This window comes from Gasterosteus aculeatus, chromosome 9 (genome assembly GCF_964276395.1).
Source record: "Gasterosteus aculeatus chromosome 9, fGasAcu3.hap1.1, whole genome shotgun sequence".
NCBI classification, from domain to species: Eukaryota; Metazoa; Chordata; class Actinopteri; order Perciformes; family Gasterosteidae; genus Gasterosteus; species Gasterosteus aculeatus.
The window spans coordinates 2,145,925-2,172,632 of record NC_135696.1 but is presented as its reverse complement, the minus strand read 5'-3'; the positions used below and the strand labels follow the sequence as shown (position 1 = coordinate 2,172,632).

Sequence of the window (26,708 nt, the reverse complement as noted above, 5' to 3'; positions counted from 1 at the left end):
AGCCTCAAATGAACACTAATCAGTTTGTAACAACTGTTATGACCCAGTTTTAATCCTGACATTTACGTAAGAAGCAAGCCCACGTCTTTGTGTGTTGTCATGTATTCATGGACGACAGAGCAGCACAGATTTATGTTCGATATTTTATTGCTGCCCATTCTTTAAGTGCTCATGAGAGGGAATTTGAGCGGCCTACTTTTGGGCTATTTTTACTGTGCTAGATGATTCCATAGAAAGAAATGAAAGGCAAATAAGTATTGCCTGGACGGTAGGAGAGGTGTTAAACAGATCGTACTCCACTTTCCAAATAACCGGAGACAGTAGATGGGCTATATTCATGAAACTGGTGTAGACTGGTAGACCTGTTTTATTTCTGATACGAATGACCGCTCATACAGCAGAGGCAGTACAGAATGACATGTTGACCCCTGGTGGTTAGATTGAAGTACTGCAGTGTCGGTTGTGGTCAAACTGTGTACCCGAGGATTACGTTTACATTACTGGGTACATAAATGGGTTCCACTTAGTGTCAATTTCAGTCCCTTGTGTAGACCGCTTACCAAATTAAATATTGGCTGGACAAGATTATTGGCCAACACGGGCAACTTCAATTCATTTTATTTTGAAAATAAAATGCAAATTTCCGTCAGGGGGCTTTACAGTTTGTACACATGTGACATCCTCTGTCCCAAAAACCACACATCGGCACATTCCCCCCAAAAAGAAAAACCCTTCCATGGGAAAAGAAACCTTAGGGACAACGTCAGAGGAGGGGTCCCACTCCCGGGATGGACAGACTACAATGGATGCCATGTGTACAGAATGAACAATGTAAAAGATGTACAATACATTAAATTCCTAGAACAGAAATGATTCAAATAATTGCGAGTAGTAAGCCAGGTGTACGGCAGGACCACTGCAGGGACAACCAACCATATACAGCCTGTGGGGAGGGAAAGCACAAAGACTTTAGGAGAGGGTAATGTCGGTTTATGACGACAGTAATAGTAATATGATTAATATTTAAAAGTCATAATGATGATGATGATGATAGCAGCAGCAGATGTCAGCAGGGCCACGGTAGGAGGCAGGAACAGGGTCCAGATGGAAACATGATCCATGGAAACCTGTGAGACGAGAAAGCACCAAAAACTCTGGGAACGAAGCTGAATTAGTGATGTGCATTAATGAAACGTGGGTTATTGTAGAAGGTGAGAGTGAGAGAGGAGCTCGGTGTGTCCTAAGAAGTCAGTCTAACCCTATAGCAGCTTAAGGGCCGGTCCGGGCTAACCTGAGCCAGTGGTATCAAAGAGGAACGTTTTAAGCTTTATTTTAAAAGAGCTGACCTAATCTGCCCCCGGACAAAAAATGGAAGCTGGCTCCACAAAAGAGGAGCTTGATAACTGAAGCCTGTGAAGTTCATCGACACTGATGAAATATGCCGTTTCCTCCTCCACTCCGCCAGGGGGCGCTGTGCGCATGCGCGGACCCGCTGTGGACCAATCATTGTTGCCCAGCAGTTTGAACGATAAGCGGGTGCAGCGGATTTTGATTCCTGCGTAATAACAATGAAGAAAATACTAAAAAGGCAATAAAATAACGGAATTAATCATGGGAACAGGTCAGACAGCTAACACTCGCGTTGGTCCGATCCGTGTTGTTTAGCGCATTCGGCTAGTTAGCTTGGTCACGTTAGCTAAACGCCCCTTGAAGGCGCATTCAAATCCATCTGGACTGTTAGCGCAGCTTCATGTGCGGTTTAAGCCATGAAGCGCTTACAGCCGTTGTTTCTGAAGACCTACGGTAAGAAGGCTCGACAGGAGTCCGCCTGGATCCTGCCGGAGAACCGCAAGGCCGCCTTCGACAGCTCGCGCTCAACGGACGGTGACAGCTCGGTGCTCGAGGCCCAAAGGTACGACGAGCCCCGCAGACGCGCTGTCGGTTCCCCTTAAATAGCGACGGCCTTTGGACTCGAGGCGACCCGACCGGTACCAGAATGACACCGCCTTTAATGGCCAAGTCACCATAGTAACACACCAGCGGTAACGTTAGTTTAAATTAACGTGTATGTTAGAATAGGGTCTTTATATACAGTGAAGCTGTTCATTTGATAATGATCGTGTAAACTGCAATACTTACCTTTATGTTGATAGGGATGATATAGACATGTTTCATATCATTTAGTTTTATACTTTGAAATATTTGATTTTCCGGTATGTATGAACTTTAAAAATGAAGGTTGAATATCATCGCAGGTGTTTTGTTTACCACAGATATGTCTGCACAGCACATACTGTATGTCAGCAGCAGGTAATGATGAGGGAAAACTGTGATTTAGCAGCTCAGCACTGTATGATGATCCATTTTGAACCCTAGTCGAGTCTCCCCTGTCTCTCATGTTGCCCCCCAGAGAGAGGACCACCAGAGCCGCCGGGCCTGAGAGGACGCGGCCTGCCACGAGGAAGGCCATGCGACGTCTGTCCGAGAGGAGCTGCGACGAGGAGAACGCGCCCCCTCCTCGCCGCTCCACCAGGTGAGCGATCGGACAGCTGCTCATCTTGTGTCTGTCATTAATCCACTCATCGTTTGATAATGAACCATGCTCATCACTCAGGAATCCAATGTCATCACACTACGAGGGTTGATAATATGTATAATATAATATAAATATACAAAAAACCCAGTGAGTTCTGTTTTGTTCCCCAGACCTGGTTGCCCGTGCTCACCGGTTGGTTGTAACCTTCTTTTCTCGTTGTCAGGGTGAAGAAAACAAGCGTGGCCAGTGGGCGAGCGGCGCGTCCCGCCAAGCTAAAAGCCCTTTCATGTCTGCGAGACGACGACAGTGACGAGGGGGACATCGGCAGGTCCTCTCCTCCCCGCCCTCGGAGCAGGACAGCCAGGTGAGTGCTCGGACAGGCACGAGCACATGTACAGCATTTTGCCCTTCTATTGTATTTATTTTTGGTTCCGTGAGCTCAACATAAAATCAACATAACTGGTAATAACAGATCCAACTGTCTTCTTCTCCATTCTATAAAATCCCCAGAATTTATTGTGGATGCAGCCGCTTTAGATCTGGGATATAGGGCTGCTTTTTTAAAATCAACTTCAATTGTCAATCTCTTGAAAATCAGATCCGTCTTCAGTTTAGATGAAGAGAAATTGAATCAACTGAGGAGTATCTGCCACTCTTCAGACCAGCTTTGGCTGTATATATAAAAAATACCTCATTTAGGCGGAAACCTCCGGTTCTGAAAAGTGAAGCAAACAAAGAGGTGACATAAACATGAGTTTTCTCTACTGACCAGCAGGGGGCGACCTTTCCAGTTGCAAAAAATATGTCTTAATTGTTTGGAATTCTATGAGAAAGTGACTGATTCTCCCTGACTGACTCTCGGTAGACGGTAGTCTTCAGTGCATTATGTTCCTCTAGTAAGTTATGGTCCATTCAGAATCAACGGGTGGGCTTTAGGACAAGCTCCCTGTGATTGACAGGTTTCTGCTGGTGCCAAAGCCTCAACGGGTAGTCACTCCTCATCAGTCCAAATATGGTCGTTTTCTAGTTGCAAAAAAACAAGATAGCATCTGTTTCCAAAGTTTAACTTGGCTCGTCTTGCTGCATCATCAGGCAAGATGCTGTTACTGCTCTGCTAGGGGTGTAACGATTCATTTTAACAACAATTCGATTCGAATCGCGACTCATGGTTGCCGATTCGATTCATGGACGATCTGGGTTAATTTAGAACGATTCGATTCAGTAACTTGAAATCAATTCAGTAACTTTACTGGACAGTGCAGGCAATGTTTCTGAGATCCCTGTTGTTTCTTGTAAGGAAATCAGGTTTAAATTAATTATGGATATTATAAACAAGCAAACAACAATTAATGGCAAATGTATTAACCTTTTATTGTGCAACCATTTTTAATGTAAACATTACACAATAATTACACAATGTTTGGATCAATTCACAGAACCCCGGATGTTTAACCACATTGTCGGGTCGCATGTCTTTACAGATAAACTTGTTACTGTGGTGTTGAGTTTGGTGCTGGCGAGGCCTGAGGTGTCTGCAGAGCTGAGTTACCTGCTGCTGCTGCAGCGGTGACGCTGCTAGAGGTCCTGACTGTCGCCGTTGTTTAATCCCACGGCGCCTTAGTAGACGGCCGGATAGATTCGTCGTGTTTCCGTGGTTTTTTATTTGGCTTCTACATATTCTACAAACAGCGACTGACTTATTTAGAACACCTCCGTGTTTGCAAAAGCCAAAATTTTTCCACACGCTGGATCGATAAGTTGGTTTGTAAATGTCTCGCTCGCAGTCGTCTCCTTCACGCTGTGTTTTGTTGTCGTTCCGAGTTTCGCGCGGCTGCCGCTGTGTACTGATGACGTCACAGACAGGCAGACTGAATCCAGTAACGTTTAACGTGTCAAGTGCTAAAAAACTAACAAACAAACACACATCCACACCGTTTTTGTACTTAAATCCAATGTGCAGTTTCCAAGTATCGATACAAATCGATTATGTACCATTTCAATCGATTTGTAATCGATATATGTCGTCCGGAATGCCAATTTGCGGCGCACAGATCGATTCAGTTGGATCGCAGGAATATAAATCGATTAATCGATTCAGTGAATGAATCGTTACACCCCTAGTTCCTGCTAGAAACCTGCAGGGTCAGGAGGATTATCTCCTCTGCAAGGTAACGCCTGCTGTAACCGTTGTTCTTCATCCTTTTTCAGTTTTTCCCCCTCTAGTGGGCACCTTCCTTCCACGGGCCGCTTCGTAACCCGCCGCAGACGGGCCACCACTGCCAAGCCCCAACCCCCGAAATCATTGTTCACCACGCTGAACTCTTCAGATGAGTTTACAACCGCCGGCCCCAGGAGAACCCTCCGGCCCACCCGGAGGATGGCCCCCCCGTCCCGCTTGGCATTGAGCTCGGAGAGTGCAGCCGGCTCTGGCACCGACCCCTTAGCGGAGATTTCCCTGAATGAGTTGGCCGACCGAAGCCTCGGACCCCGCCCCAGGAAACCCACCTTTTGCTCCACCCCCTCGGCAGGCTCCTTCAGCAGACGGCCACGCCTTAAACCCCCGTCCTACAACGACCAGTCCCTGAGCCCGCTGCCCATGCCCGCGAGCTGCATCGGCGTCTCGAGCACGTTCCACGAGGACGCCGATTTTCCCGGGCGGCTTTCCGCGCTGCCCGTCACCCCTCGCTCCGAGGAGAAGATGCCGCCGAGCCTCGGCGAGCGCCAGCCGGACCTGCGTGGCAGCGAGGGATCCTCCGCTGATCTGTTCGGCAGCCCGAAAGGCAGCGGCCGCTGCAGCGAGGGAGACTCAACAGCCGGGAATGGCGCGGGGTCCGTGAGCCTGGATCCCTCGGCGGACGGCAGCGATGGCGGCAGCTGCTTCGTGTCGGCGGCGGGGGGCTTGGAGTGGTTCATAGAGGCCGTTAAGGAGCAGTGTCTGACCGAGCGCTGCACGGTGCAGCTGCAGCGGTTGGACGGCCGCGCGGCTTCGCTGCTCCGCGGCCGGACCGCCTACTCCTCCTGCCTGGGGCTCGCCGGCTCGGCCGGCAGCATCGGGCAGCCGTCCGTGAGCCGCCTCAGTAGTTATCCGAGTTATCTGACATCAGAGTCATCTAAAGACGGTCAGAGCGCCAGCGCCTCGCCTGCAGCCGCACAGCCGAGCACACAGGAGGACCCGGAGCAGTCGGCGTCGCTTCTTTATGTTGGATCCACCCACCGCAGCGACTGCGGTGGGGAGTTTGCGGTGGGCGCCGCGCCGGCACCCGCTGCTGGACCGGTGAAGGGCGAGCGCCTCTCTGAGCAACGCAAAGCGCAGCTACGAAACACGCGTTTGTCCCGCGCAAACGGGTCCAAAAACCCAGACGACGTCATGCTTTTGGGAGAAGTCCCCGAGAGGAGGAGGACCAGAAGCCCGGGGCCGACGCCGACGCCGTCCAGCCCCCCGAGGACGGAGGGCGAGGCGGCGGCGCTCGCCATGGCGCTGAAGGAGAAATGTCTGACCGCCAAAGTCCTTGTTGAGGTGACGAGATTAAGTCTGTCGCGGCTGGACGATATTGAGCCGCTCGAACGGCCCGAGAGCCGCTGCGCAGAGACGCCCGTCGGCGCGGAGAAGAGACCCCCAACGAGCTCCGGGGACGAGATCAGAGGCGGAGGAGCAGCGCGGGGGTCCAGAGACATTCCCAAGAGAGGGGAAAAAAAGACCCGCCCGCCTGCTAAAGAAAAGAAGACGAGAACGACCACGTCGGCGGACCGTCCCGGGACGACCCGGAAGGCGTGTGTGAGCGGCCTGAGCGTCAGCCGCTGGAAGAACAACGCCAGCATAAACGCCACCGGCAGCAGGGCGGCAGACTGCAGCCTCAACCACCTGGTCTCCACCCACGGACCGCCCCCGGTGAGCAACACACACACACACACACACACACGTCCACGGGACGCTTTGATTAAACGACACAAGAGAGGAAATGAGGAATTGTTCTTTTCTGTTAAACATCAGTTACACTTCATGTCCAGTTTACAGCTGTGAGCCGTTTGTTTGACTGAAGTTTAAGGTATTTGTGTCCGAGACTCGTGTCTTCCCTCGTACACAATAACAATGCTGCCATGTTGTTGGCTAACACTGCCAAACGCCCCGTGTGTAGGAGCTGCTGGGGGGCGCCGTGGGGTTCTCCACCCCCCTGAAGGCCAGCCGCCTCAACCTGTCGTCCCTGCTGGCCGACCTGACGCCCCACACGCACACCTGGAGTCGCCTGAAGGCCGCCCTGTCGGTCCACCGCAGGAACAAGGGTAACACGCACGTGCACGCTCGCGCCGCTTTTTGTACCTGACCTGGAGGCGGCGATTCAATGAACTTCAAATAACATCGGTGTTGTTGTTGTTGTTGTTGCTCCGCAGTGCTGCTCACTCCGAGCAGCTCACGGCCGGCTGCGATGGGCGAGCTGGCCGACATCAGCGGCGACCTCTTCGCTACACCCTTTCGAACGCCGTTCCGCAAGCGCCTGCAGCCAGCGCTGCTGGGCAGCAATTCCCCAGTACGGACCACACACACACACACACACACACACACACACAGACAGCCATAAGAGTCACAACGTCCATTCTCTCTTTTGAATGTTTTGCTCACCGGACGTGAACTCCTCCCCCCTCTCTTTTGTCTCTTTTGGCCTCTAGGCTGCGTGTGAGGACGCCGACCTGTCGGATGCAGAGAAGGTGTGTGCAGAGTGCGGGCAGCCCCGCCCACTGCCGTGGGAGCAGTGCATAGCCCCTCACCGCATGCAGCAGTGTGTGAAGATAGGGGAGGGGACGTTTGGGGAGGTCTTCTCTACCACCAACGCTTCAGGAGACATGGTGGCGCTCAAAGTATGTGCGACTGTGTGCTTGCGTGCAGTATTTTGCGTTTTGTAGGTTGCGATTTGTTGCAATTGGTACAGATCATAAACCCTACTGAGGCCAATTTGTCAAATTTGGGCTATACAAAATAAATGAAATTGAATTGAAGACATTTGTGACGACAGATCATTCCACTAGAGGGCAGCGAGAAGGTGAACGGGGAGGACCAGAAGACTTTTGGAGAGATTCTCCACGAGATAATTATCTCAAAGTAAGTAGGTGGAGTCATTTCCCCTCACGGGGGGGGGGGGGGGGCGCCTGAAGTGACGGCTAACGATGGGAAACGGCAGCTCTGGTGAAACGCGTTGTGTGGTTTCTCTTCAGGGAGCTGAGCAGTCTGAAAGAGAAGCAGCAGAACAAGACTCACGGATTCATCGGACTCAACGAGTAAGTCTCTCTCTGTGTCTCTCCGGATGTTCTTTTCTTCGTTGGTTTGTTAACGTGAATCGCCTCTTTTCCCTCGCAGCCTCCACTGCGTTCAGGGCTGCTACCCTCCACACTTCCTGAGTGCTTGGGACGCCTTCGACCAGCAGAAAGGCTCAGAGAACGACCGGCCAGGTCAGTGGGGGGAGATCTGGGTCCCGTTTAGTCTCCATAGAACCAAAGGGCCGTTTCTTTATTACCAGACGGCGACCGATCTTGTATATTTATCTCTACTGTCTATCTGGATGATTTATCACCTCAGCAAACGTTGTCAGCATCGATCTCTAGTTGCACGTCTTCTTCAGTAGACGATGTTCATTTAGTAAATATGTTCAGAGTGGATTATGCTTTAGGCCGGGGCTACTTTGCGTTTTCAGTTCATCAAAGTTATTTGGTCCTTTGTGATGTGTATCAGTGTGACGGGGAAAAAAAATCCTCTCTCCCCCGTGAGACGGCCAAATTGTTAATAGTCCAAACGGGACAAACCTCCAGCATCAGTCTGCGTCTCGCATCCTTTCCTCAGGTCTCTCTCTCTCTCTGCTTAGATTTTTTTGAAAAGCATCAGTTATTCATAATCCTGGAGTTTGAGTTCGGAGGCGTCAACCTGGAGAACAGCAATGGGACGGTAGGCTCTGCGTCGCTTTCCCTCTTGCACGGCACTCTGCTCTCATCACATTTGTACACCAGTTGTAAACATGGGCTCAGACATTAATATAGAGGCCACATGACAACATAAAGTTAAATATGTATGCCGAAGGAGCCACTAAAAGATTAAACCGGCTGAGCAGCTGAACTTCTGCAAACAGTAAACACATTCGAAACGCTGTGTTTATGTTTATTTACTTGAGTCTTCGTTGTGTCTTGAAGCTGACGTCTTTGCTGGTGGCCAAGAGCATCCTTCATCAGGTCACTGCTGCCTTGGCCGTTGCTGAGGAGGAGCTCCACTTTGAGCACAGGTAGAGTGTCAGCGCGCACACACACACACACACACACACACAGACACACACACACAGGGTCGTCTGTGGCCATCAGGCACACTAAGCAGGGAGAGATTCAATGTATATAAAGTGAAAACAAACATACAATCAAATGTCTAAAATCTACTGTTCATAAAAGAAGTCAAATTGTTTTTTTGATTGAGTGAGCAGAACAATACAACGGTTTGTTAAAATGTTTGCTGAATAAAAAAAAAAAACACTGGGAAACGCTGTGCAATACTGTGCTGCTGCTGTGGGACTCCTTGATGCTGCAGGGACCTCCACTGGGGCAACGTGCTGGTCAAACCCACCAAGCAGAAGACGGGGAGCTTCTTCCTGAAGGGAGCGGCCCACTCTCTGGAGACCAAGGGGGTGCTGGTCCGCATCATCGACTACTCTCTCTCCAGGCTGGAAATCGGTCAGGAGGTTTTCCTCTTCTCCTCGTCGGCCTCTTTGTTCCGTACCCCGAAGGGTAGAAATGATGCTGATAATATAACATGTCCCCTACAGATGACCTGACGGTGTCCTGTGACATCTCCAATGACGAGGAGCTCTTCATGGGCCAGGGGGACTACCAGTTTGACATCTACAGACAGATGAGACAGGAGAATGGGTCAGTGTGTCTGTAATTCTACACAAATACACATGCATGTATATTTGTTTGTGTGTTTATATCATTTGTGTGTTGAGCCAACCTAGTTGTTTGCGTCACTGATTGCTGATCACGATGCCTCCTCTCAGAAATAACTGGAGTGACTACCACCCCCACACCAACGTGCTGTGGCTGCGCTACCTGTGCTCCAAGCTGCTCTCCATGAAGTACCGGGGCTTGGGAGGGAGGGGCTACAAGGGCTTGCGAGAGGAGCTCACCCGTTTCCATGACGACGTCCTCCAGTACCGCTCTGCCACCGACGCGCTGCGGACCTGCCCCATGTTTCAGTAGCATTTCAGTGTGAGGATTCTCACACCTACTGTTTTTAAGATGCGGAGACACAAGGAGGTGTGCGCTTCATCTTTAGTGTGCAGTCTGCTTGTCGTCTGACATATGAAGACGGGGTTTATTCATCTCCTTTTATGTGTCAACTGCCCTTTGTCACGTTTATTAAAATAACCATTTAATACGACGTATAAATGTCTTACACTTTTTATTTGAAGTTTCTTTGATGCCTGATGCATTAGCTGCTGCTTTCAGAAATACTGTATAAAGAAAACAAACATTCCTCCTTGATACATTTTTTTTTCAATCTAAAAGTGGTATTGTGATCCAGATGTTCCCATTATATTTTATCACCAAAGGTATTTGTTAGAAACTCACTTTCTCTCTATAGACTTGTTAAACTAACAGTTATCAACATTTTAAGCTATTTAATAGACTAAAGTGCACAGAAAATATTAATTTTCTAGTCAACACTGCTGGAGGGTTTTCCAGACCGATTTGTAGTGCAGCAGTATTTAGTTGTGTGAAATCAAATGTGAAAAGTAGGTTGTGCAAATGTTTGAACCCTGATCATTTGAATACCTGCAACTACTCAATGCTGATTAACTGCAACACAGAATTAGTCTGATTAGATTGTGAAGCCTTGAATTCCATAGAAAGGTGCATCTGATCATCAGAAAAGGTATTAAGGGCGGGCTTTGATCCTCTGAACAGTGGCGGCATGGAAGCATCATAACGGCTATCAAATGATCTGAGAGCAAACGGCGGTCACCAGTGTGTCCTCGGCTATGAGCAGCGCTAAGAGATGGAAGGCTGCAGGCGCAGTTCTTGTGAAGGCACAGGTGGCAGCAAGAAGAATAACAGAGCGGTAAAAGAATGGTGAGAGTGGTCTGGGACGACCCTCAGACCCCCTCCAAAGACCTGCGAGGTCATCTGGCTGCAGATGGCGTTGCCGTGCACGGCTGCGCGGGAGAAGCCTTTTCTGCACGCACGCCACAGACCGGCTGGCCTGAGGTTCGCCGCACTGCATGTGGAGTTTTTTTTTTTTTTTGCCTCCTACGCATGGAGGCAAAAGAAAGAAGCATTCCTAGAAAAACACCTGCGGCCCACAGGGACATTTGATGGGGGGGCTGTGTGGTTAGTGCAGGAACTGGGAATCCAATTAAAGTTGAGGGTCGCGTGGATTCAACAACAACAATAACGTTCAGGAATCTGTAACAGTTTATGCAGAGGAACAAGTATACGATGTTCTGGAACGGCCGTCCCGGTTCCCACACTTGACTTTAAGGCAGCCATTTAACACGCTGAACGGAAGAACGGTCCAGAATACCTTCATCCAGAATCCAGACACTCGTCAGAGGCCACAGGAAGCCGCTGCAGGCTGTTGTTTTTGCAAAAGGAGACTCTAGTAAATATTAATGTGATTTTTCTGTTGGGAGGCCCAAATTTATGCACCTGTCTAACTCTGTTATGATGCCCGTGGCATATTTTCTGTTTATCAAATAAACCTTATTTCACTGGTAAAATATCACATGTCCATGGGGTATTTTATATATATATATATTTATATGAATATATATATGACGAAGTTCCTGAATGAAAGTAATGCAGATCATCAGCGGTGTTTAGAGTACAGGGAGATCGTATCTATATCTTAATACAATCATAAAGTAAACCTCATCTGCCTGCTGATTGTGTTGCTCGTTTGAAAAATAACCACGTTAGCTGCTTGGGGTTAATAAATTTCCTCTTATGTCAGCGATTTGACAACAGAACTATTCGTATTCACGCTGCGGCGTACTGCATACTGATTTATGGTTATTAAATATTAATGCGTGAGGAGGTAGTGGCATATTGCTAGTCTGTATTGGTGAACATACTGTATGTTGACCAATTAAGATATAAACTGCATATAATTATTGAATTTTTGAAAAACTAAAATACCCATTGTGATATTTAGTTAGTTTTTTGTAACAGTTTTACTATATGACGTAAAATGATAAAACACGTCCCGCCAGCCAGCTTCACTTTAACATCTACAATCTACTTAACATCTACTGCACAAAATCTGGATTTCTCCGGTAGAAAGAAGAAGCGAGTACAAAAACAAAATATTTTATATAATTTCTTCAACAAGATTATTATACATTTTTGCATCGAGACAAGCTTCCTGTTGGTCGGGTGAGTGGCGGGTTCCCCTTCTGACCGGGAGCCGCAGTGAAAACGTCCGACGCTTTGCAGACGCTCGCCTGCTGATCTTCAACAAATGGACGTTCTCCTGGAATAATCGCGTGTTGGAGATTAGAGCAAAGGTTTGCACTTCAAAAAAAGAAAAGGAAGACTGCTTTGATAAAAAAAAAAAAAAAAAAAAAAATCAACACATGGAGACATCACAAACCATACAAAGGAGATCGGGCGGGCCTGCGCTCCGCCATGTGTTTGAGAAGCACTTTTTGGTTGAGCTTTGAGGCAATGTTTGAGATGGCCTTGCTGGTGATGAGCCCGTCTGTCTGTGGATGCAGTCGTGTGTGTGTGTGTGTGTGTGTGTGTGTGTGTGTGTGTGTCAAACAGATGCGTATAAGAAGCAATGAACTGTATATGCGTAAATGTACTTGCAGCTGCTGTGCGTGTGTGCATGTAAGATTGGTTTGTGCTCAGAAGGAGAAGTATTTGGTGAACCACTCCTGTTTCAGCCCATCTGTCCCCCTCTGCTCCAGATACGGGCCCCTGCAACACACAACAGAAACACGTGCATTGGCCGCAGTCATTAGTCCGTCCGTTGGACAGGAAACGGAGGAAGGGAGACGTAAACGATGGTCCATTTAGAGTGCAATCGACCATGAGGAAGGAGATGCTTTAGGGCGGGGCTACCTTGTGATTGACAGGCGGCTTCCACAGTTTTGTTTCGTCTTACAACTTGAACCCCTTTAGTGTGTTTCAGACTAAAATGAAGAAGTAGTCCACACAGCAATGGGTGACGTCATGGTGACTATGTCGGCATCTTATATACAGTCTACGATTGGGAGAGTTAGCTATTATTTTACAATTCAACAGCATTATGAAGTATTTATTTATAACAAGCATGAGGCTCAGTACGTCAGCATGTCTTCTTTTATTTTTCTTTGTTTTTTTACAATAAATTTATTGTCTCTGAGTCTGAAACAAATTTAGTTTGATTGATTGCAATATTTTCAGGAACGCTAGAAGAACGCAGTGTGCTCACATTCCGATCATTCCCTGTGCCGAGTGATGCGTCTGTCTGTCAACCTTCACGTCTCTCGACCTTTCGTCCCATCACAACATGCCCCTACCTGATGGACTGGCCCCGCAGGTGTGCGTGGGGCTCCTGGCACGAGGGCGCCACGTAGCGGATGCCTGTCTGCGGCGAGGGGCAGACCGGCAGCGGGGCGGTGGGCGCCGGCGTGGGAGGGACGCAGGAGGTCCGGGATCTGGTGGAGCGGGGGAGGGAGGGGGAGGAATGCCGGCCGAGGGAGAGGCCGGTGTGCTTGTGTGGGAGGGAGGAGGTGGAGTAGTGAGGGGAGGTCTGCGGTTGGGAGGTGGACTGGTGAGGGAGGGTGGAGGAGGAGCGCTGATGGACGGAGGACGAGGAGGACGAGGAGGAGGACGAGGACGAGGTGGGCACGAAGACGCTCCGGTCGTGGAGGCCGGGGACGCAGACGCGAGGAGGAGACTCAACGCGCTTCCTCTGTTAGGGGGACACAGTCCTTATTCACAGGAATTTATTTACAAATACAATAATAAGACGGCTGATATTCTATATTCTCATTACTGTCAAAAAACGCCATGAATACACCCAGAAATGTACCAATTCTTGAATTGAATATGGTAGTTTAATGCGATTCAGTCCCACATCCACTTTCCTGTTTCCATAAATATAATTAACTAATAAATTCATATTTCTATAAATATATATAGGCTATATTTGTGTTTTTTTTCTGCTTATTAAATGTAGCTGAAAGCCCAGCGAGCTCGTTTCCAGGAGTTCACTATGAACACATGCACTCACCCTCATGGTTGGCGTGACGCTCGCGGGGCGGGGCCTGAGGGTGCTGTTGTCCCCGGCGACGGGCGGCTGGAGCTGCAGCTGGTGCCTCTCCTCCTGGAGGAAAGGAGGACGAGGAAGGAGCGTCGTTACGTCGGTGTTGTTGCGGTGGTTCCGGAGGTGGCTGCTTGTTTGCTGCTCTGCCTCATGGCGCACAGATGGCCGACTCAGCACGCTGCCAGAGGACACCAGGTCTCCGCTGATGATTAATGAAGACACTGCTCCAGTTCCATTTGGTCTGAGTGGTCCAACATTCGTATCCGCTCGTGGTCCTTTTGCTGTTAACTGGCTACAAGAACTGCTCAAATAACACCCGTCAGGTGGCTTTGCACCATTCTTCCTTATTTAAATGTATACTAATTGTACAGTTTAAATGTTGCACCAATTGTATCATTTAAACTAAATGTAGGATACAATGTCTTTCTTTGATCTCAGCTCAAGTCGACCAGTCCTTTTGCTTTTGACCATATTCTAGCCTATGAACTAGCACCAACTCTGCTCAAAGATGCTTTTGCCTTTTGTGTCCACTAGATAGAGCAAAAGTCGGAAGACAGACGGACACAGAAAGGGTTTGAACTGTGAAAGGGATCAATGCAGCTACCTGGCATTCATCCTGACACAGTGTCACCCCCATGCTCCGGATGCAGCGCTGAGGTCAATGGAAGCAGAGCAGACTGAATCTCGGGGGAGGGGCTTTGACGGGGTGGGCTGCCACTTTTGCTTTTTGGAGGTGTGTGTGTGTGTGTGTGTGTGTGTGCGCGCGCTCCCACCACCAGGCGCTTGATGAGCTGGTCCCTCTCGGTGAGCCTCTCCTGGAGTCTCCCCAGCTGCAGGTCATCGCAGCGAGGCTCCCTCCTCCTGCAGCGCTCCTCCCGCTCGCGCAGTCTGCAGTTAAATCATATACACAAACACACACGCGCACTCTTCTCACATACCCGCCCTTCATGTACAAGATCCCTGGATGCCCCCCCCACAACGCCCCCCCCCCCGGGCCCGTCTTGCCCTCCACTCACTCGTTCTCGAGGGCCACGATGCGGGTCTGCAGGTGCGTCTGGGCGCTGCTGTACTCGGACACCAGGCTCTGCATCTCCTTCTTGTGCTTCCTCCTGATCTCCTCCACCTCCTCCCTCCTCTTGTCCTCCTCGCACTCCTTCTTCTTCTCCTCGTCCACCTCCTCCTCGTCCTCCTCTTTCACGTCCTCCTCTCTCCTCTCCTCCCAGTGTTTCTGCGACTCCTCCAGTTTTTCCATCTCCACCCTCAGCTTCTCCACCTCCTCCTTCAGGCGCTGCGCTTCCTCCTCCAGCTGCGCGTCCCTCTTCTTACGCAAATCCAGGACCTCCTCCTCTTTTTTCTCCTCGACTTCGGGTTTCTCCTGTGCGGACCTGATAAGACACACGTGGACAATGCATGATAAGGCTTTATTTAAATCCAATGCAGCCAAATGGGATACGGCAGAAGGGATCGCACTTCTCTTTTTTGTGTCCGGGTGGGTTAACTACATTTTGTTGCGCATCCTTGTGTTGTATAATGACAATAAATGGTCCTTGAATATGACTCTGTCTGGATATACCTGCATTCGTTCGTTTCGAAAAGCAGTGAATTGCGTTGCCAGGCAACAGCTTGGATAAACGTATGCTTCATGTCAGCGGAGGTTGTCACGGGGACACATTTTGTATGAAGTAGGGTCCACATCTTTTGGTTGCAATGGTCGCATTCATCACCTCAGCTTGTTGTGCAGTGTATGATGAAGCATATACGTGGAAACCAGAGTCAAATTCCACATAAGCATACGTGGCCAACGAAGCCGATTCTGATTATTAGAAAATATTAAACTTTATTTACATCTTTAGTCCAGTTAAACAAACTGACAAACATACGGATTTAAATGACTGGACCCAAGCAACAAGGTTTTAAAACAAAAAAAGCAGGTAAACGTATCCTAGTGGAAACGCCAAATATAAGTATGAACCGGATTATTCAGTTTGTTTAGCCCCAAAACACAGATTAGAGGGATTGACAGTGTGTCAGGGCGCTCTGCCCCGGAACGGACAAACCTTTGACAGAAAAAGACTGCATGCTGACGGAAGCAGCAAGCTTATTCATGACAGGCTTGGTGGCACCTCTGCAGCTCCCTGATTAACACAGTGCACCGACGGCCGGCTATGTGTGTTCGTTGGTTAGCGGATTTGGACCGAGTCAGTCCCCCATTGCCTCCGTCTCAGTCGTATAGTGAAATATCTGCCAACTTCTTACACATGATGGGGTGAAATGTGAGGATTTGATGTTTTTCTTGAAGAGGACATCATCCCGTGTGACGTCCATCGCCGGATGAACCAACATGGCAAACAACCGTTAGCCGCTGCATTCCCACAGGTCACATCGTTAGTGTCATGATATAGAACTCCACGGGTGTCTTTCCTCACCTCTCCTTTAATTGCTTCTTCAGTGCTGCGTTTTCTCTCTGCATCTCCAGCATGGCACAGCGGCTCTCATCCAGCTGTCGCTCAAACACCTGATACTGGTTCTGCTGCTTCAGATCCTTCACACACACACACACACACACACACACGCGCGCGAGTTACCGATATCAGCCCTCGAGAACCATTTTTGTGGTCGTATTTTCACCTTGTTTTGGCCCGTGTGTGTGTGTGTGTGTGTGAGCGTGTTACCTGCTGCAGGGCCATCATCTGTGTGTGTGCCTGCAGTTGGGCCTGCAGGTCCTCTATCTGCTGCATGTGTCTCTGGGTCATCTGCCGGCTCCACTCCGTGTGCTGCTGGGTCAACTCGGCTCGCTGCTTATCTGATATCACGCACACACGCACACACGCACACACGCACGCACGCACAAGGGGAAATAACAAAATAAATCGGACCGACTGCTACAGGTGCCCATCCGCTGTTGCCACGGTGAAGTGTATCCATGGCGATAGCAACTCCGCTGTTTAATTTACATTCTCAACGTGCGCATCACTCAGTGTGCATGACACTCGTGCACGCGCGCGTTTACGTGTGCAACGTGTGCGCTACCTAGCTCCAGGTGGTGCATCGTCTGCAGCCTGTTCCTCTCAGACAGAACGTCTTCCTTCGCCTGCCTCTCCAGCGCCTGCAGAGCCTTGGCGTGGTTGTGCCTCTCCTCCCCCGAAGACTGGGTTTGGGGCTCCTAAGACACACACACACACACACACACACACACACACACACAGCAGCACTTAGCCGCACGCGCACGCACTCCAGTGGGATCACGTTACAAAGCCTCTTCATCACCAAAGCCACTAAATTATTCATCACAGAGAGGAAGACCTGTGAAAGATTTCAGGGTACCTGAAGTAGATCCTTCAGTTTCTTGTTTATCTCCTTGGTGTCCTGGACCTCCTTCCTCAGCCTGTTAATTTCAGGGTTGCCATGGCAATCGTCTCCCGGGCTCTGCTTCGTTTTCTCCGCCTAGCGAGAGACGGGTACGCGTACAGTAATGCTGAGGTGATGAGGTTACAATCGGGCCCGGAGTGATAAATGAGGCTTTTGTTCCACCCACTCTTGAAAAGTAAATAGACTAAGGACCTAATTATGTTACTTCTTACACAGTACTGAAGTAAAAGCACTAACGCCATCATTTAAAAAACACTCCTTTACCAGTCCTGCATTCAAAATGTTATCTGCATGAAACCAATATAGAAAATGTGCTTGACGTCAGGAAATAAAAGGCATCTACAGAGCAGACAAATGGCTTCTTAGCTGTCACATCATAACGTCCTCGGCTAAACCAACGGACGTGGCTCCATCATCCAACGAGCCTCGGGTCCACTGCCCGACTACGTCGGCCGCCGCCCGGCTCCAGGGGGCAGGAGGTGAGAGGAAGACTCACCTCGCTCAGCTGACCCCGCAGCTCCGATATGAGCGCCTGCAGCTCCTGCTCTTTGCTCTGCCACCGCTGCTCGCTCTCAGCGACGGCGGCGTTCATCTCGATCCTGAACTCGGCTCTGAGGCGGTCCTCGCACTCCGCCCTGCAGGCACGCATCAGCGCCAGTCAAGCCACTTATTCAACAATCGTTTCAAGCGTATCGTAGATGAGGTAGAAACTCACTCTTTTTTGTTCATGTAAGTGCTAGTGTGGTTTTCTATGTGTTTCTATGTAAATATGCAGAGATTCGGAGCTACAGGAGCAGAAACCTGCAAATCTCTCACCAGCAGGTTTTGTACAAAACCCCTAAAAAAGGGAACGTCCTGTCAGGGACACTATCAACCACACATTAGCGTTGTCTGCATGCACACTGGATTTTAGAGTCATTTTAAAGTTTTCATTTTCCAGATTCCCCTTAGAACACCTCTCATTTTCCTGCAGCCATCGGGATCATCTGGACCGTGATACTGATTTCCCTCTAATGCGCTGACATTCCCACCATTCCAACGGCCGTCGCTTCGATCCACAATTTCAATCCTTTGCCTCCCAACTTAAGCGTGCGATCAGCTGAGCTACCTGATGCGGTCCTCGGCGTGCCGCTGGCCCTGGTCGAGGAGACTCCGCTCCGTGCTCAGGCGGCTCTGCTCCAGGACTTTCTCCTCCAGCCGGTGCTTGTCGGCCCTCAGGGACGCCGTCTCCCTCTGCTGCCTCTCCGCCTCCTCCTGCATCCGGGCCACCCGGGCGCGGGCCTGACGGAGCTCCTCCTGCAGGCGGCCGGGTGCCGCCGCCTCGGGGGCGCCCTGCTCCTGCTGGTCCCGCGGTTGGGCGGCAGACTGCAGCCTACAGGTCTGGGAGCAGGAGAGCCTTTCACTTAAAGCGCGTTACAGCCGGCGGAGGGAATGAGTTTACCGGAGGGACGGCTTCTGGTAAAACCTCGTCGGTGGCATCTTTCAGCTTCGTCCGCAGCTCCTCCATTTCCCTCTCCAGCTCGCCGCGCAGCTCCTCACCGGCCCTCCTCTCCTCGTCCAAACGGGAACACACCTGCCGAGGAGCGCCATCGTGACATGAACAACCTCTGACCCGCGACACATCTCCTTACAAAGCCAAGTCAGACAGACGCCGACCTCTTGGTTGGTCTTCCTCTCTGAGCTCAGAGCCTCCTGGACGCCCTGCAGCTCGGCGGCGTGCCTCCTCATCACCTCCTCTATGGCCTTCCGTACCTGCTCCTTCAGCCGCTTCCTATCCTCCTCCGCCTTCTCCACCAGCCTCCTCTTCTCCTCCTCCAGCTTCTGCTGCACGTTGGCCCTCTCGGCCTCCACCTGCTCGATGCTCTTGTCCAGCTGCAGGCGAATGCGCACCCTCTCCACCTCCAGCTCCTTCCTCTGGCAGTCCACCTCCTCGTCCTTCTCCCTCCTCAGGCGCTCTTTGATGCCCTCCAGCTCCTCCCTCTCCTCCTCCCTCTCCCGGCGCAGCCTTTTCCTGTCCTTCTCGAACTTCTCCTTCTCTTGCTCCCGCTCCCCGCGCGCCTCGTCCCTCTCTCTGTCCATGTCCTTCTGCAGCTTCTCCCGCTCGTCGTCCGCGTGCTTCTGGATGCGCCGCAGCTCCTCCGTCTGGGCTCGCACCATCTCGGAGCGCAGGCTGGACAGGGCCTCGGCGTGCTGAGGGGGGGGACACACACACACGCGCACATCCGATGGGACCGCTGCGACAGGAAGCGGCGGCGGCTCCTGCCGCGCTCCTTACCTGGCGGATCTGCCGGGCGTGGTCGCTGCTCCGGCCGCTGCTCTGCAGCTCCAGCTCTCTGTTGCGGCTCTGCAGGCGGCCGGCCTGGCTCCTCAGCTCCTCCACCTCGGTGCACACGCAGGCCTCGCAGCCCCCCCGGTTCAACAGCTCCTCTGGCACACACGGAGAGGAGACGCAAGCGCATGAACGCGCCGATTGATTGCACATGGTGCAAGCAGAAAGGGGAATAAGGATGCGCCACCAGCCCGCAATGAATAACGTCTTTTGTGCTGACCGGCTGTGACGGGACTTTGATGAAGCTGTTTGCCTCTGAGGAGGATGAATAACGCGCGTTTGTTGCATTCCCTGTACACATTACAGACTTAATTAACGCTGAGTCAGAGTTGCCGCCGGGAACGTGCTGAGCTCAGCGGGGCGCTCTGCCTCTCCGGTGGACGGACGGGCGAGACGACAGGTGAGGGCAGAGGGAGGGGGGGGGGAGGGGTTGACAGGCTTATACCTGCTCTGCTCTGCAGCTCGTCCTCCTGCAGCAGCAGCCTCTCCTTGGCGACGGAGAGCTCCTCCTCCGCGCGCCTGGCCGCGCCCTCGGCCTCCATCACGCGCCTCCGGTCCAGCTCCAGCTCCTCCTCCAGGTCCTGGTGGTGCCGCCCCCCCCCCCCCCCCCCCACCCCACACAACAACAACAAAACAAACACAAAACGACAGGAAGGGAGGAGAGAAGAAAGACAGGTGAGGGCAGCGGCCTTTGACACAGATGAGGACAGAAAGGGCACAAGTCAGGGAGAACAACACGGGGGGGGGGAGGGGAGTTGGGGGGGGGGAGCTGCCCTCCCGCGGCTACGGGCGGGTAATGGCTCGCTGTGTGAGGACTCTCTCGCGGGGGCTTCTTAATGCTTGTGTAATGGCGGCGGCGGCGCGGCGGATCCATCCCGCTCCAACTGCTCATTAGTTGGCAGCGGGAGCAGCACTCAGGCGGAGCAGCAGGAGGTGAGACAGCCAGATCCACCCACCCTCCCCCTCTCCCCCATCTCCCCCATCTCCCCCCTCTCCACCATCTCTGCCTCCAACCCGCTCCCTCTCCCCGTGAGCACCGTCATTAGCCGGGTGCTTCCGAGACAGGAAGTTGCCACATTTCAATTTCCTCTCCCGTCCGTTTCAACCACCTCCAGTTTCAGTGTGTATGGAAGGATTGTGTGTGTGTGTGTGTGTGTGTGTGTGTGCGTGCGTGTGTGTGTGCGTGCGCGTGTACCTGTATCCGCTCTTGCAGTTTGACCGTGCTCCTCTTGCCCTCCGACAACCTCTCCAGGTGGCCCTCCACCTCCGCCTCCGCCCTCTTCACCCTCTCTTTCAGGGCACTGTGCATCCCCCTCTTCTCCTCCTCCTCCCTCTCCTCCCACCTGCGCCGCTCCTCCCTCCACTCCGCCTCCATCCCCCTCCTCATGTCCTCGCGCTCCTTGTTGAGGTCGCTCATCCTCTGCTCCCACTGCTTCCTCTCCTCCCTCGCCGCGCGCCCCCTCTCCTCCTCCGCCCGGTCGCCCTCCTCGCGCAGCGCCTCCAGCTCCTCCGAGAGCCTTTGCGCCTTTTCCGAGTCCTCCCGTTGCTCGCCTCTCCTGTCCTCCTCCTCGTCCCTTTGTCTCTGCTCCTCGGCCGCTTGCTTCAACTCTTTCTGCAGCTCCAGGATCCGCTCGCCGGCCTCCTCCAGCTCTTTGCTCAGCCGCAGGTTCTCCTCCTGGCCGTCGGCGATGTGGGCCTTGGCCTCCTGGAGCTCCTCCTCCGCTGCCTGGAGCTTCTCCTCAAACTCCTTCCTCAGCTCCGACCCCGTCTCGCGCTCTCTCTCCTCCGACTGGATGCGGAAGACCTCGAAGTCCGCCTGCACCTGCGGGCACAGAGGAGACGGTGTTAGACGCTGGGGGGCTGCTGGGGGGGGGGGGGGGGGGGCTACTATGCTCCACCATTTCATCTCAGGGAAGAACTGCAGCATACAGGCAAACCACAGTGCACAGGAGCCCCTTCAGTCTTCTTTAATAAAACACAAGGTGAGTTGAGTAAATTATTGTCCATTTAGTGTCAAAGAAATACCATAGAAGAAGAGTAGGCTTTAGGGCGGGGCTACATGATCGACAGCGTGTTCTTACATAATTCCACTGCAGCCCAAATTTGGTCCTTATATGTATAAATATATACATATATATATATATATTCTGATAACGGCCCAAATCCAAGATGTCGACAGCAAAATTGAGGCTTCTCAAAACGCAGTTTTTCATTTACTTTTACTTTATTCTGCCTGTGACGTGACCAGGATTCATAAGATACTTTTAGTCCTGCAAATAGAAAACCTGTTTAGGGACAAAGGACATTGAGAGTCTGCCATGTCCTCGCGGCTTTAATCCCTCCTGTACGCGTCTCCTTATAATATGGACATTTGCGTCAAAATACAGTACTTGTGTTTTCTAGACGGTGATCCAGCGGTGAGGCCGTGTTTGATGTTTGTCGACGGATTCTAGCAGAAGTGTTTCGTTTACGCGTCATGTTCCTCAACGAGACAAAGAGACGACATTTCCAAATAAAAAATGAAGAGGTTGATGTCACATCACTGAGCTGCATTGTGTTCGCTCAGAGGAAAGGCGCGTGTGTGTCTCAGCGACGCAGCATCGATAAGGCCGTACGGCCTCGGGCCATCCGGGCCGGGCGGACCGCTGTGGGTCACTTGAAGTGGACACGCAGAGTCCTTGACTGAGGTCAGCTGATCTCACAATGGAGAGCGACGCCCACACCGCAGACCCGTCAGCTCGGGGGGGGTCGCAGTTTTGAAGCTTAAGAGTTCTGAATTTAGAGGGGGGGGCATTTGACCCCTGGTGAGACAACAGTTTAGAAAGTGACGAGGATGCTGACTCTCCTCTGTAACACACACACACACACACACACACACACACACACACACACACCTGGGCCCCGGCTCTCTGCTGCTCGTCCAGAGAGTCCTGCATCTCCAGGAGGCGCGTCCTCAGCGGCGACCCCTCCCCTTCGTGACAGGTCTCCACCAGGATGCGGTGCACCTCGTCGTGGTGGGCGTGGCTCAAGGCCTGCAGCGCCGCCTCCTGCTCCTCGTTCTTCATGTTCAGAGAATAAATCACCTGGAGAGCATGAAGGACAGGGAAGCGTTAAGCCGCCGTGGGCACAAACCGTACGTTCTGGGCCGTATCTGTTCATCCACTTCGCCCATCGGTGGCTGAAGCGGTTTTCTGTCCCCCCGTGTTGAGAGATTTGAGGGAAAAGCACTTTAGTGTCGTCTCCCTCCTATTTTTGGAACTGCAGAATAGCGTAAAGTAGGAGCAGCCAGTCATTGTCGAGTTTAAGCTGACATTGAAAGATTTATTTGCGGACCGTCGATAAGAAAAGATTAAAACTGGCCCAGTTTTGTTGTAGGAGAATAAAACGGTTGTTTCTATTCCCGTCCTTTTGACTGGACTGATCCCAAACTGTGTGTGCGGAGGGACGGAACGCAAACTGACGCCAACACGCCAGTATAATAACAAACAACTGCAAACTGACACAGAAAACTCAATAATCCCCAAACACAAAGCACAGAGGTTAAACAGTAACGCCTGCAAACAGCGCGTTCATTCTCCAGCCGCCGTCACGTGACGAGTCCTCATATGGTCCGTGACTAACACCTGAAATACGGCCCGCCGTCCTCCGTACCCTCCATTCCACATCTACCGTGTCATCATCTGCTCCCCCCGACCCCCGATGGCTCACTTACACGTGTATCCGCAGAGGTGTGTGTGTGTGTGTGTGTGTGTGCGTGTGTGTGTGTGTGCGTGTGTGTGTGTGCGCGCACATCGGCTCATATTTTACCCGGACGCCTCTCTGTCTGCAGCGTACAGCTGGCACGGCTCTGCTGGACATTCCCTCCGCGTGAGCCATGCTGTGTGTGTGTGTGTGTGCGTGCGTGTGTGTGTGTGAGCGACAATGTATTTCCTATTAATAAGCAACAGATATCGATGACAGAGGGGACAAATTTTCAAATGCTGCCGGTGAATGAAAGAGCGTGAACCATGAACTTTGACCCACGACTCAAGGGGACCCGAGGGGACTGTGAACCGAGGGCACGGTTCTTAGGGGATTACAACCACACTGCATTCTGGGAAGTCTCTCCACGCATTTGGCAGAAGCAGGTCGCGGGGCGATGGTGTCGTTTGCGACGTCGGGTTTGAGTTCTGACAAACATTTCACTGGATAACCTCTCAAATGAACCTAGCAGATAACAAAATGGACAGAAATATAATGCTTTTTGTAAATAGGCTGTATTACATTTAAATAAAAGGCCATCAATTCTCTGCTACATTTACGCCCTTTGATCCTTGCGTTTGAGGGATTAAACGCAAAATTAAATTTGCTTGAATCAAAGCGCAAAGAGAACATATTTTGCAAATCCCTACAACTACGACAGCATAATGAAGGCTGAATTCCCATTTCGTCATCATTCTTCACAAGACGACAAGCCAATAACTTTCACAATACTCACGATCAGTGCCGGGCAGCGCTAACGTGCAGCTCCGCCGACCCTCCATGTGACCTCCTGTGGTTTGCACACATTTATTTAATGCACCTAGCTTCGCCCGGCGTTTACCAACATGAGCTGTCACTCACGCCCCTTTTGGGGTGTGAATTCAGAGAGGCGCTCGGTGCGGCCGCTCAGTGTCAGAGAGTGGAAACACTGTAAATCTCGCCCCGAGATCCCCGCATTGATCCCGCCAGTCGATGGTGCTTGTCGGCCTCTGGAAGCGAGGGCCGGTGCTTATTGCCAATAACTTCATCCTCAGCAGAGCGTGGAGTGAATGTACCGTCTCCGGTGTCTAAAGGAGCACCGGGACGAGGCTTTATGAAAACGGAGTTGGGAGCTGGGGTGGGTGTTTGAGGTCAGGCAAAGATACGGGCAAGCGTGCACGCACTCACACACACACACACACACACATATCAATGAGGGCACCGGGTGTTCTGCGCTGCAAAGCGGGGACCATCGTGACAGATCGAGCGTGATAAGTACAGGAAGTCAAACAGACGGAATTAGAGCTGCCAATCAAACGTGCTGCCGTACTGCATCCTTTAATGTGTCACCATTGATCTCTGCGACTCGACGTCAAGAGACTCTTTTCTCCGCGTGTTCACTCACGCGCGCACGTCTGCGCACGAGCTTATGTGAGCATTCACAACAGCTGGGCTCTGCTTTCTTTCCCGCTGCCTCGTCCCTGCACTTGAAAACACTCCGGCGTGCTACCGGTTATCTTTAGCAGCAGCCACTGGAACGGGGAGCAGAGGGATGGAGGAAGGCCCATGTGGAGGTGGGGGGTGGAGGTTGATAAATATATAAGGTTACCACAGCCGACCCGTTTCCCGCTTCCTCTCCCTCCGTGCTACTCTCAAACAGGCCGGACAACACGCACAACAACCAAACGTGGGGTTTGACGATTCTAAGGTGGGTTTTTAGATTTATTCACATGCGCTCGTGGAAAGAGCGACAGAAGTCTGGGCCTGTTTTTTCTTTTCTTTTCCTTCATTTTATTGGACACAGCCAAAGGGGTTGCCAAATCCCACAGACCCAAACGATGACCCCCACTCCCCCAAGCCCGTCTGTGTTTTCATGCGTCCTGAGAAGAGGCTGAACAACACACACACACACACACACTGACACACACACACACACACACACCTGCAGGCTGCACAGAGGTGAGTCCTTAAGGGAGGAACTGCACTGTCATCAGTAATCGCCGTAGCTCAACAAGCGATGGGTCATGCCCTGCCCTGCTTCTGCAAGCGTTATTGTGCACCATGCAGAGAGGGAGAACCCCAACGCTTTGCTGCACAGCACACCCCCCCCTCCCCCCGCCTGGGGGGTCCATGTCAATGTTATTGATTACTCAAATGATGCATTACCATGAACCTCTGGCTACCTTTTGTATCCTCTGCTGGTCAGACAAAGGGGAAGGCTGCAATCTTTGAGATCTCTTTATTGTTTTCATGCATTCGTTTTTTGTTTTTTTAAATACAACCCATTTACGCCGTAAATCGATGCCGAGGACGACCCGTGCATCAACTGATAATTACATCGCTCCTAATTGATGCCCCGGAAGGTTTGGCTCCCCAGTAGGAGACCTGCGGGCGAGTGATGTCTGATTAGTGTGTCAGTCACGGAGACCAATGAAGCCAAGTTCCCCCGGTCGTTATCTGGAGGGACGGCGATGCTTTGGATGCAGGATATAAAGGTGCATGTACCGATGCAGCCCCCCCGTCATCAGCGGCGGATCTCACCTTGGTGAGCTGAGCGATCTTCTTGCACATCTTGCCGTGCATCTTGTAGTCGTACAGCTCCGGCTCGATGTTCGCGAACTCTGCCGCAGTCCCGTTAACGGAGGAGCCCGGCGGCCCGGGCGGCTGCGCAGCCTTACCGGCGCCCGCTGAAGCCATCACTTAAAAAAAGACCCCCCCTCCCCCGGACCGCCGGTGGGGGAGTCGAACGTGAACCCGGCGCCTCTCAGATCAGAACCCCGTGTCTCATTCGTGCGTCGCTGCACCCCCTCCCGTCTCGAGCGATTCGCTGGGGAACATTTGGCGGTAGATCGGCGCGGTCTCCGCTGTCCGCCCGGTGGTCGCGGAGGTCCCGCGCTGGAAGCCCATCGGGGACGCGCCGAACGACTGTCAACACCGTGATGCTTTATTCTAAGAGGATGGAGGCGCGCAGGGCACCACCTGTCTCGCGAGGGGCTTTTGTGTCCTATACATCATTACCAGAGAGAGAGAGAGAGAGGGAGAGAGAGAGGGAGGGAGAGAGGGAGAGAGGGAGGGAGAGAGGGGGGGCGCACTGCTGCAGTGCTGCCCCGCCCCACGGAGCTGCTGTATCAACGCGCGGTAGGAGGGAGGGTTGGGTGGGGGGGGATGTTACTCCATCAGTTAGATAAATACTACCACTACAAGCAGGCTGCTGGCTGGATCGCCACAGCAGCAAAACAACTTATTCCTCCCCAACAGTAAACGCGCACTCTAGATGCTGACTTTTAACCAACTGTGTAGCCCACAAGTACACACTGTTATACACGGGTTGCTACGGTTGCCTAATGCCAAGAGCAGTTCAGCAGTTTAGATATCGTGTTCCAGGAAATAGGGGGCCGTGCAAGTAACATTAAAATTAAAAAATCAATCCACCTCCAAACACACTTCTATAGAGCTCCAAAAAACTCTAATTC

The 26,708-nt window shown here is 51.7% G+C and overlaps 2 protein-coding genes across 6 annotated transcripts; one reads left to right on the top strand and one right to left on the bottom strand.

The window, feature by feature from the left end:
* The first annotated feature begins 1,421 nt into the window (after nucleotides 1-1,421).
* Nucleotides 1,422-9,952, top strand: haspin (histone H3 associated protein kinase). The gene is made up of 15 exons (XM_040186754.2): nucleotides 1,422-1,912; nucleotides 2,411-2,533; nucleotides 2,760-2,900; nucleotides 4,745-6,425; nucleotides 6,673-6,817; nucleotides 6,926-7,062; nucleotides 7,202-7,390; nucleotides 7,546-7,631; nucleotides 7,745-7,807; nucleotides 7,887-7,978; nucleotides 8,389-8,468; nucleotides 8,711-8,799; nucleotides 9,096-9,238; nucleotides 9,331-9,433; nucleotides 9,562-9,952. The coding sequence occupies exons 1-15, from the start codon at nucleotides 1,767-1,769 to the stop codon at nucleotides 9,761-9,763; spliced, it is 3,420 nt and encodes a 1,139-aa protein (XP_040042688.2). The 5' UTR covers nucleotides 1,422-1,766; the 3' UTR covers nucleotides 9,764-9,952.
* Nucleotides 9,953-11,856: 1,904 nt separating this feature from the next.
* On the bottom strand, nucleotides 11,857-26,261 carry fam184b (family with sequence similarity 184 member B). 5 transcript variants are annotated; one of them, XR_013450585.1, is made up of 18 exons: nucleotides 25,777-26,261; nucleotides 22,410-22,598; nucleotides 20,711-21,337; nucleotides 19,961-20,096; nucleotides 19,462-19,613; nucleotides 18,843-19,376; nucleotides 18,652-18,759; nucleotides 18,295-18,566; nucleotides 17,683-17,821; nucleotides 17,142-17,261; nucleotides 16,848-16,980; nucleotides 16,490-16,620; nucleotides 16,244-16,359; nucleotides 14,834-15,202; nucleotides 14,591-14,717; nucleotides 13,785-14,019; nucleotides 13,069-13,463; nucleotides 11,857-12,484 (listed from the first exon to the last, which is right to left on the bottom strand). XR_013450585.1 is itself a non-coding variant. In XM_040186752.2 (18 exons), the coding sequence occupies exons 1-18, from the start codon at nucleotides 25,930-25,932 to the stop codon at nucleotides 12,412-12,414; spliced, it is 3,870 nt and encodes a 1,289-aa protein (XP_040042686.2). In that variant the 5' UTR covers nucleotides 25,933-26,261; the 3' UTR covers nucleotides 11,857-12,411. The 5 variants fall into 5 exon arrangements, 3 of the variants coding, with proteins under 3 accessions (XP_040042686.2, XP_040042687.2, XP_077936224.1); XR_013450586.1 differs by having other exon boundaries at nucleotides 14,591-14,705; XM_040186752.2 differs by having other exon boundaries at nucleotides 13,785-13,877.
* Nucleotides 26,262-26,708: the final 447 nt, after the last annotated feature.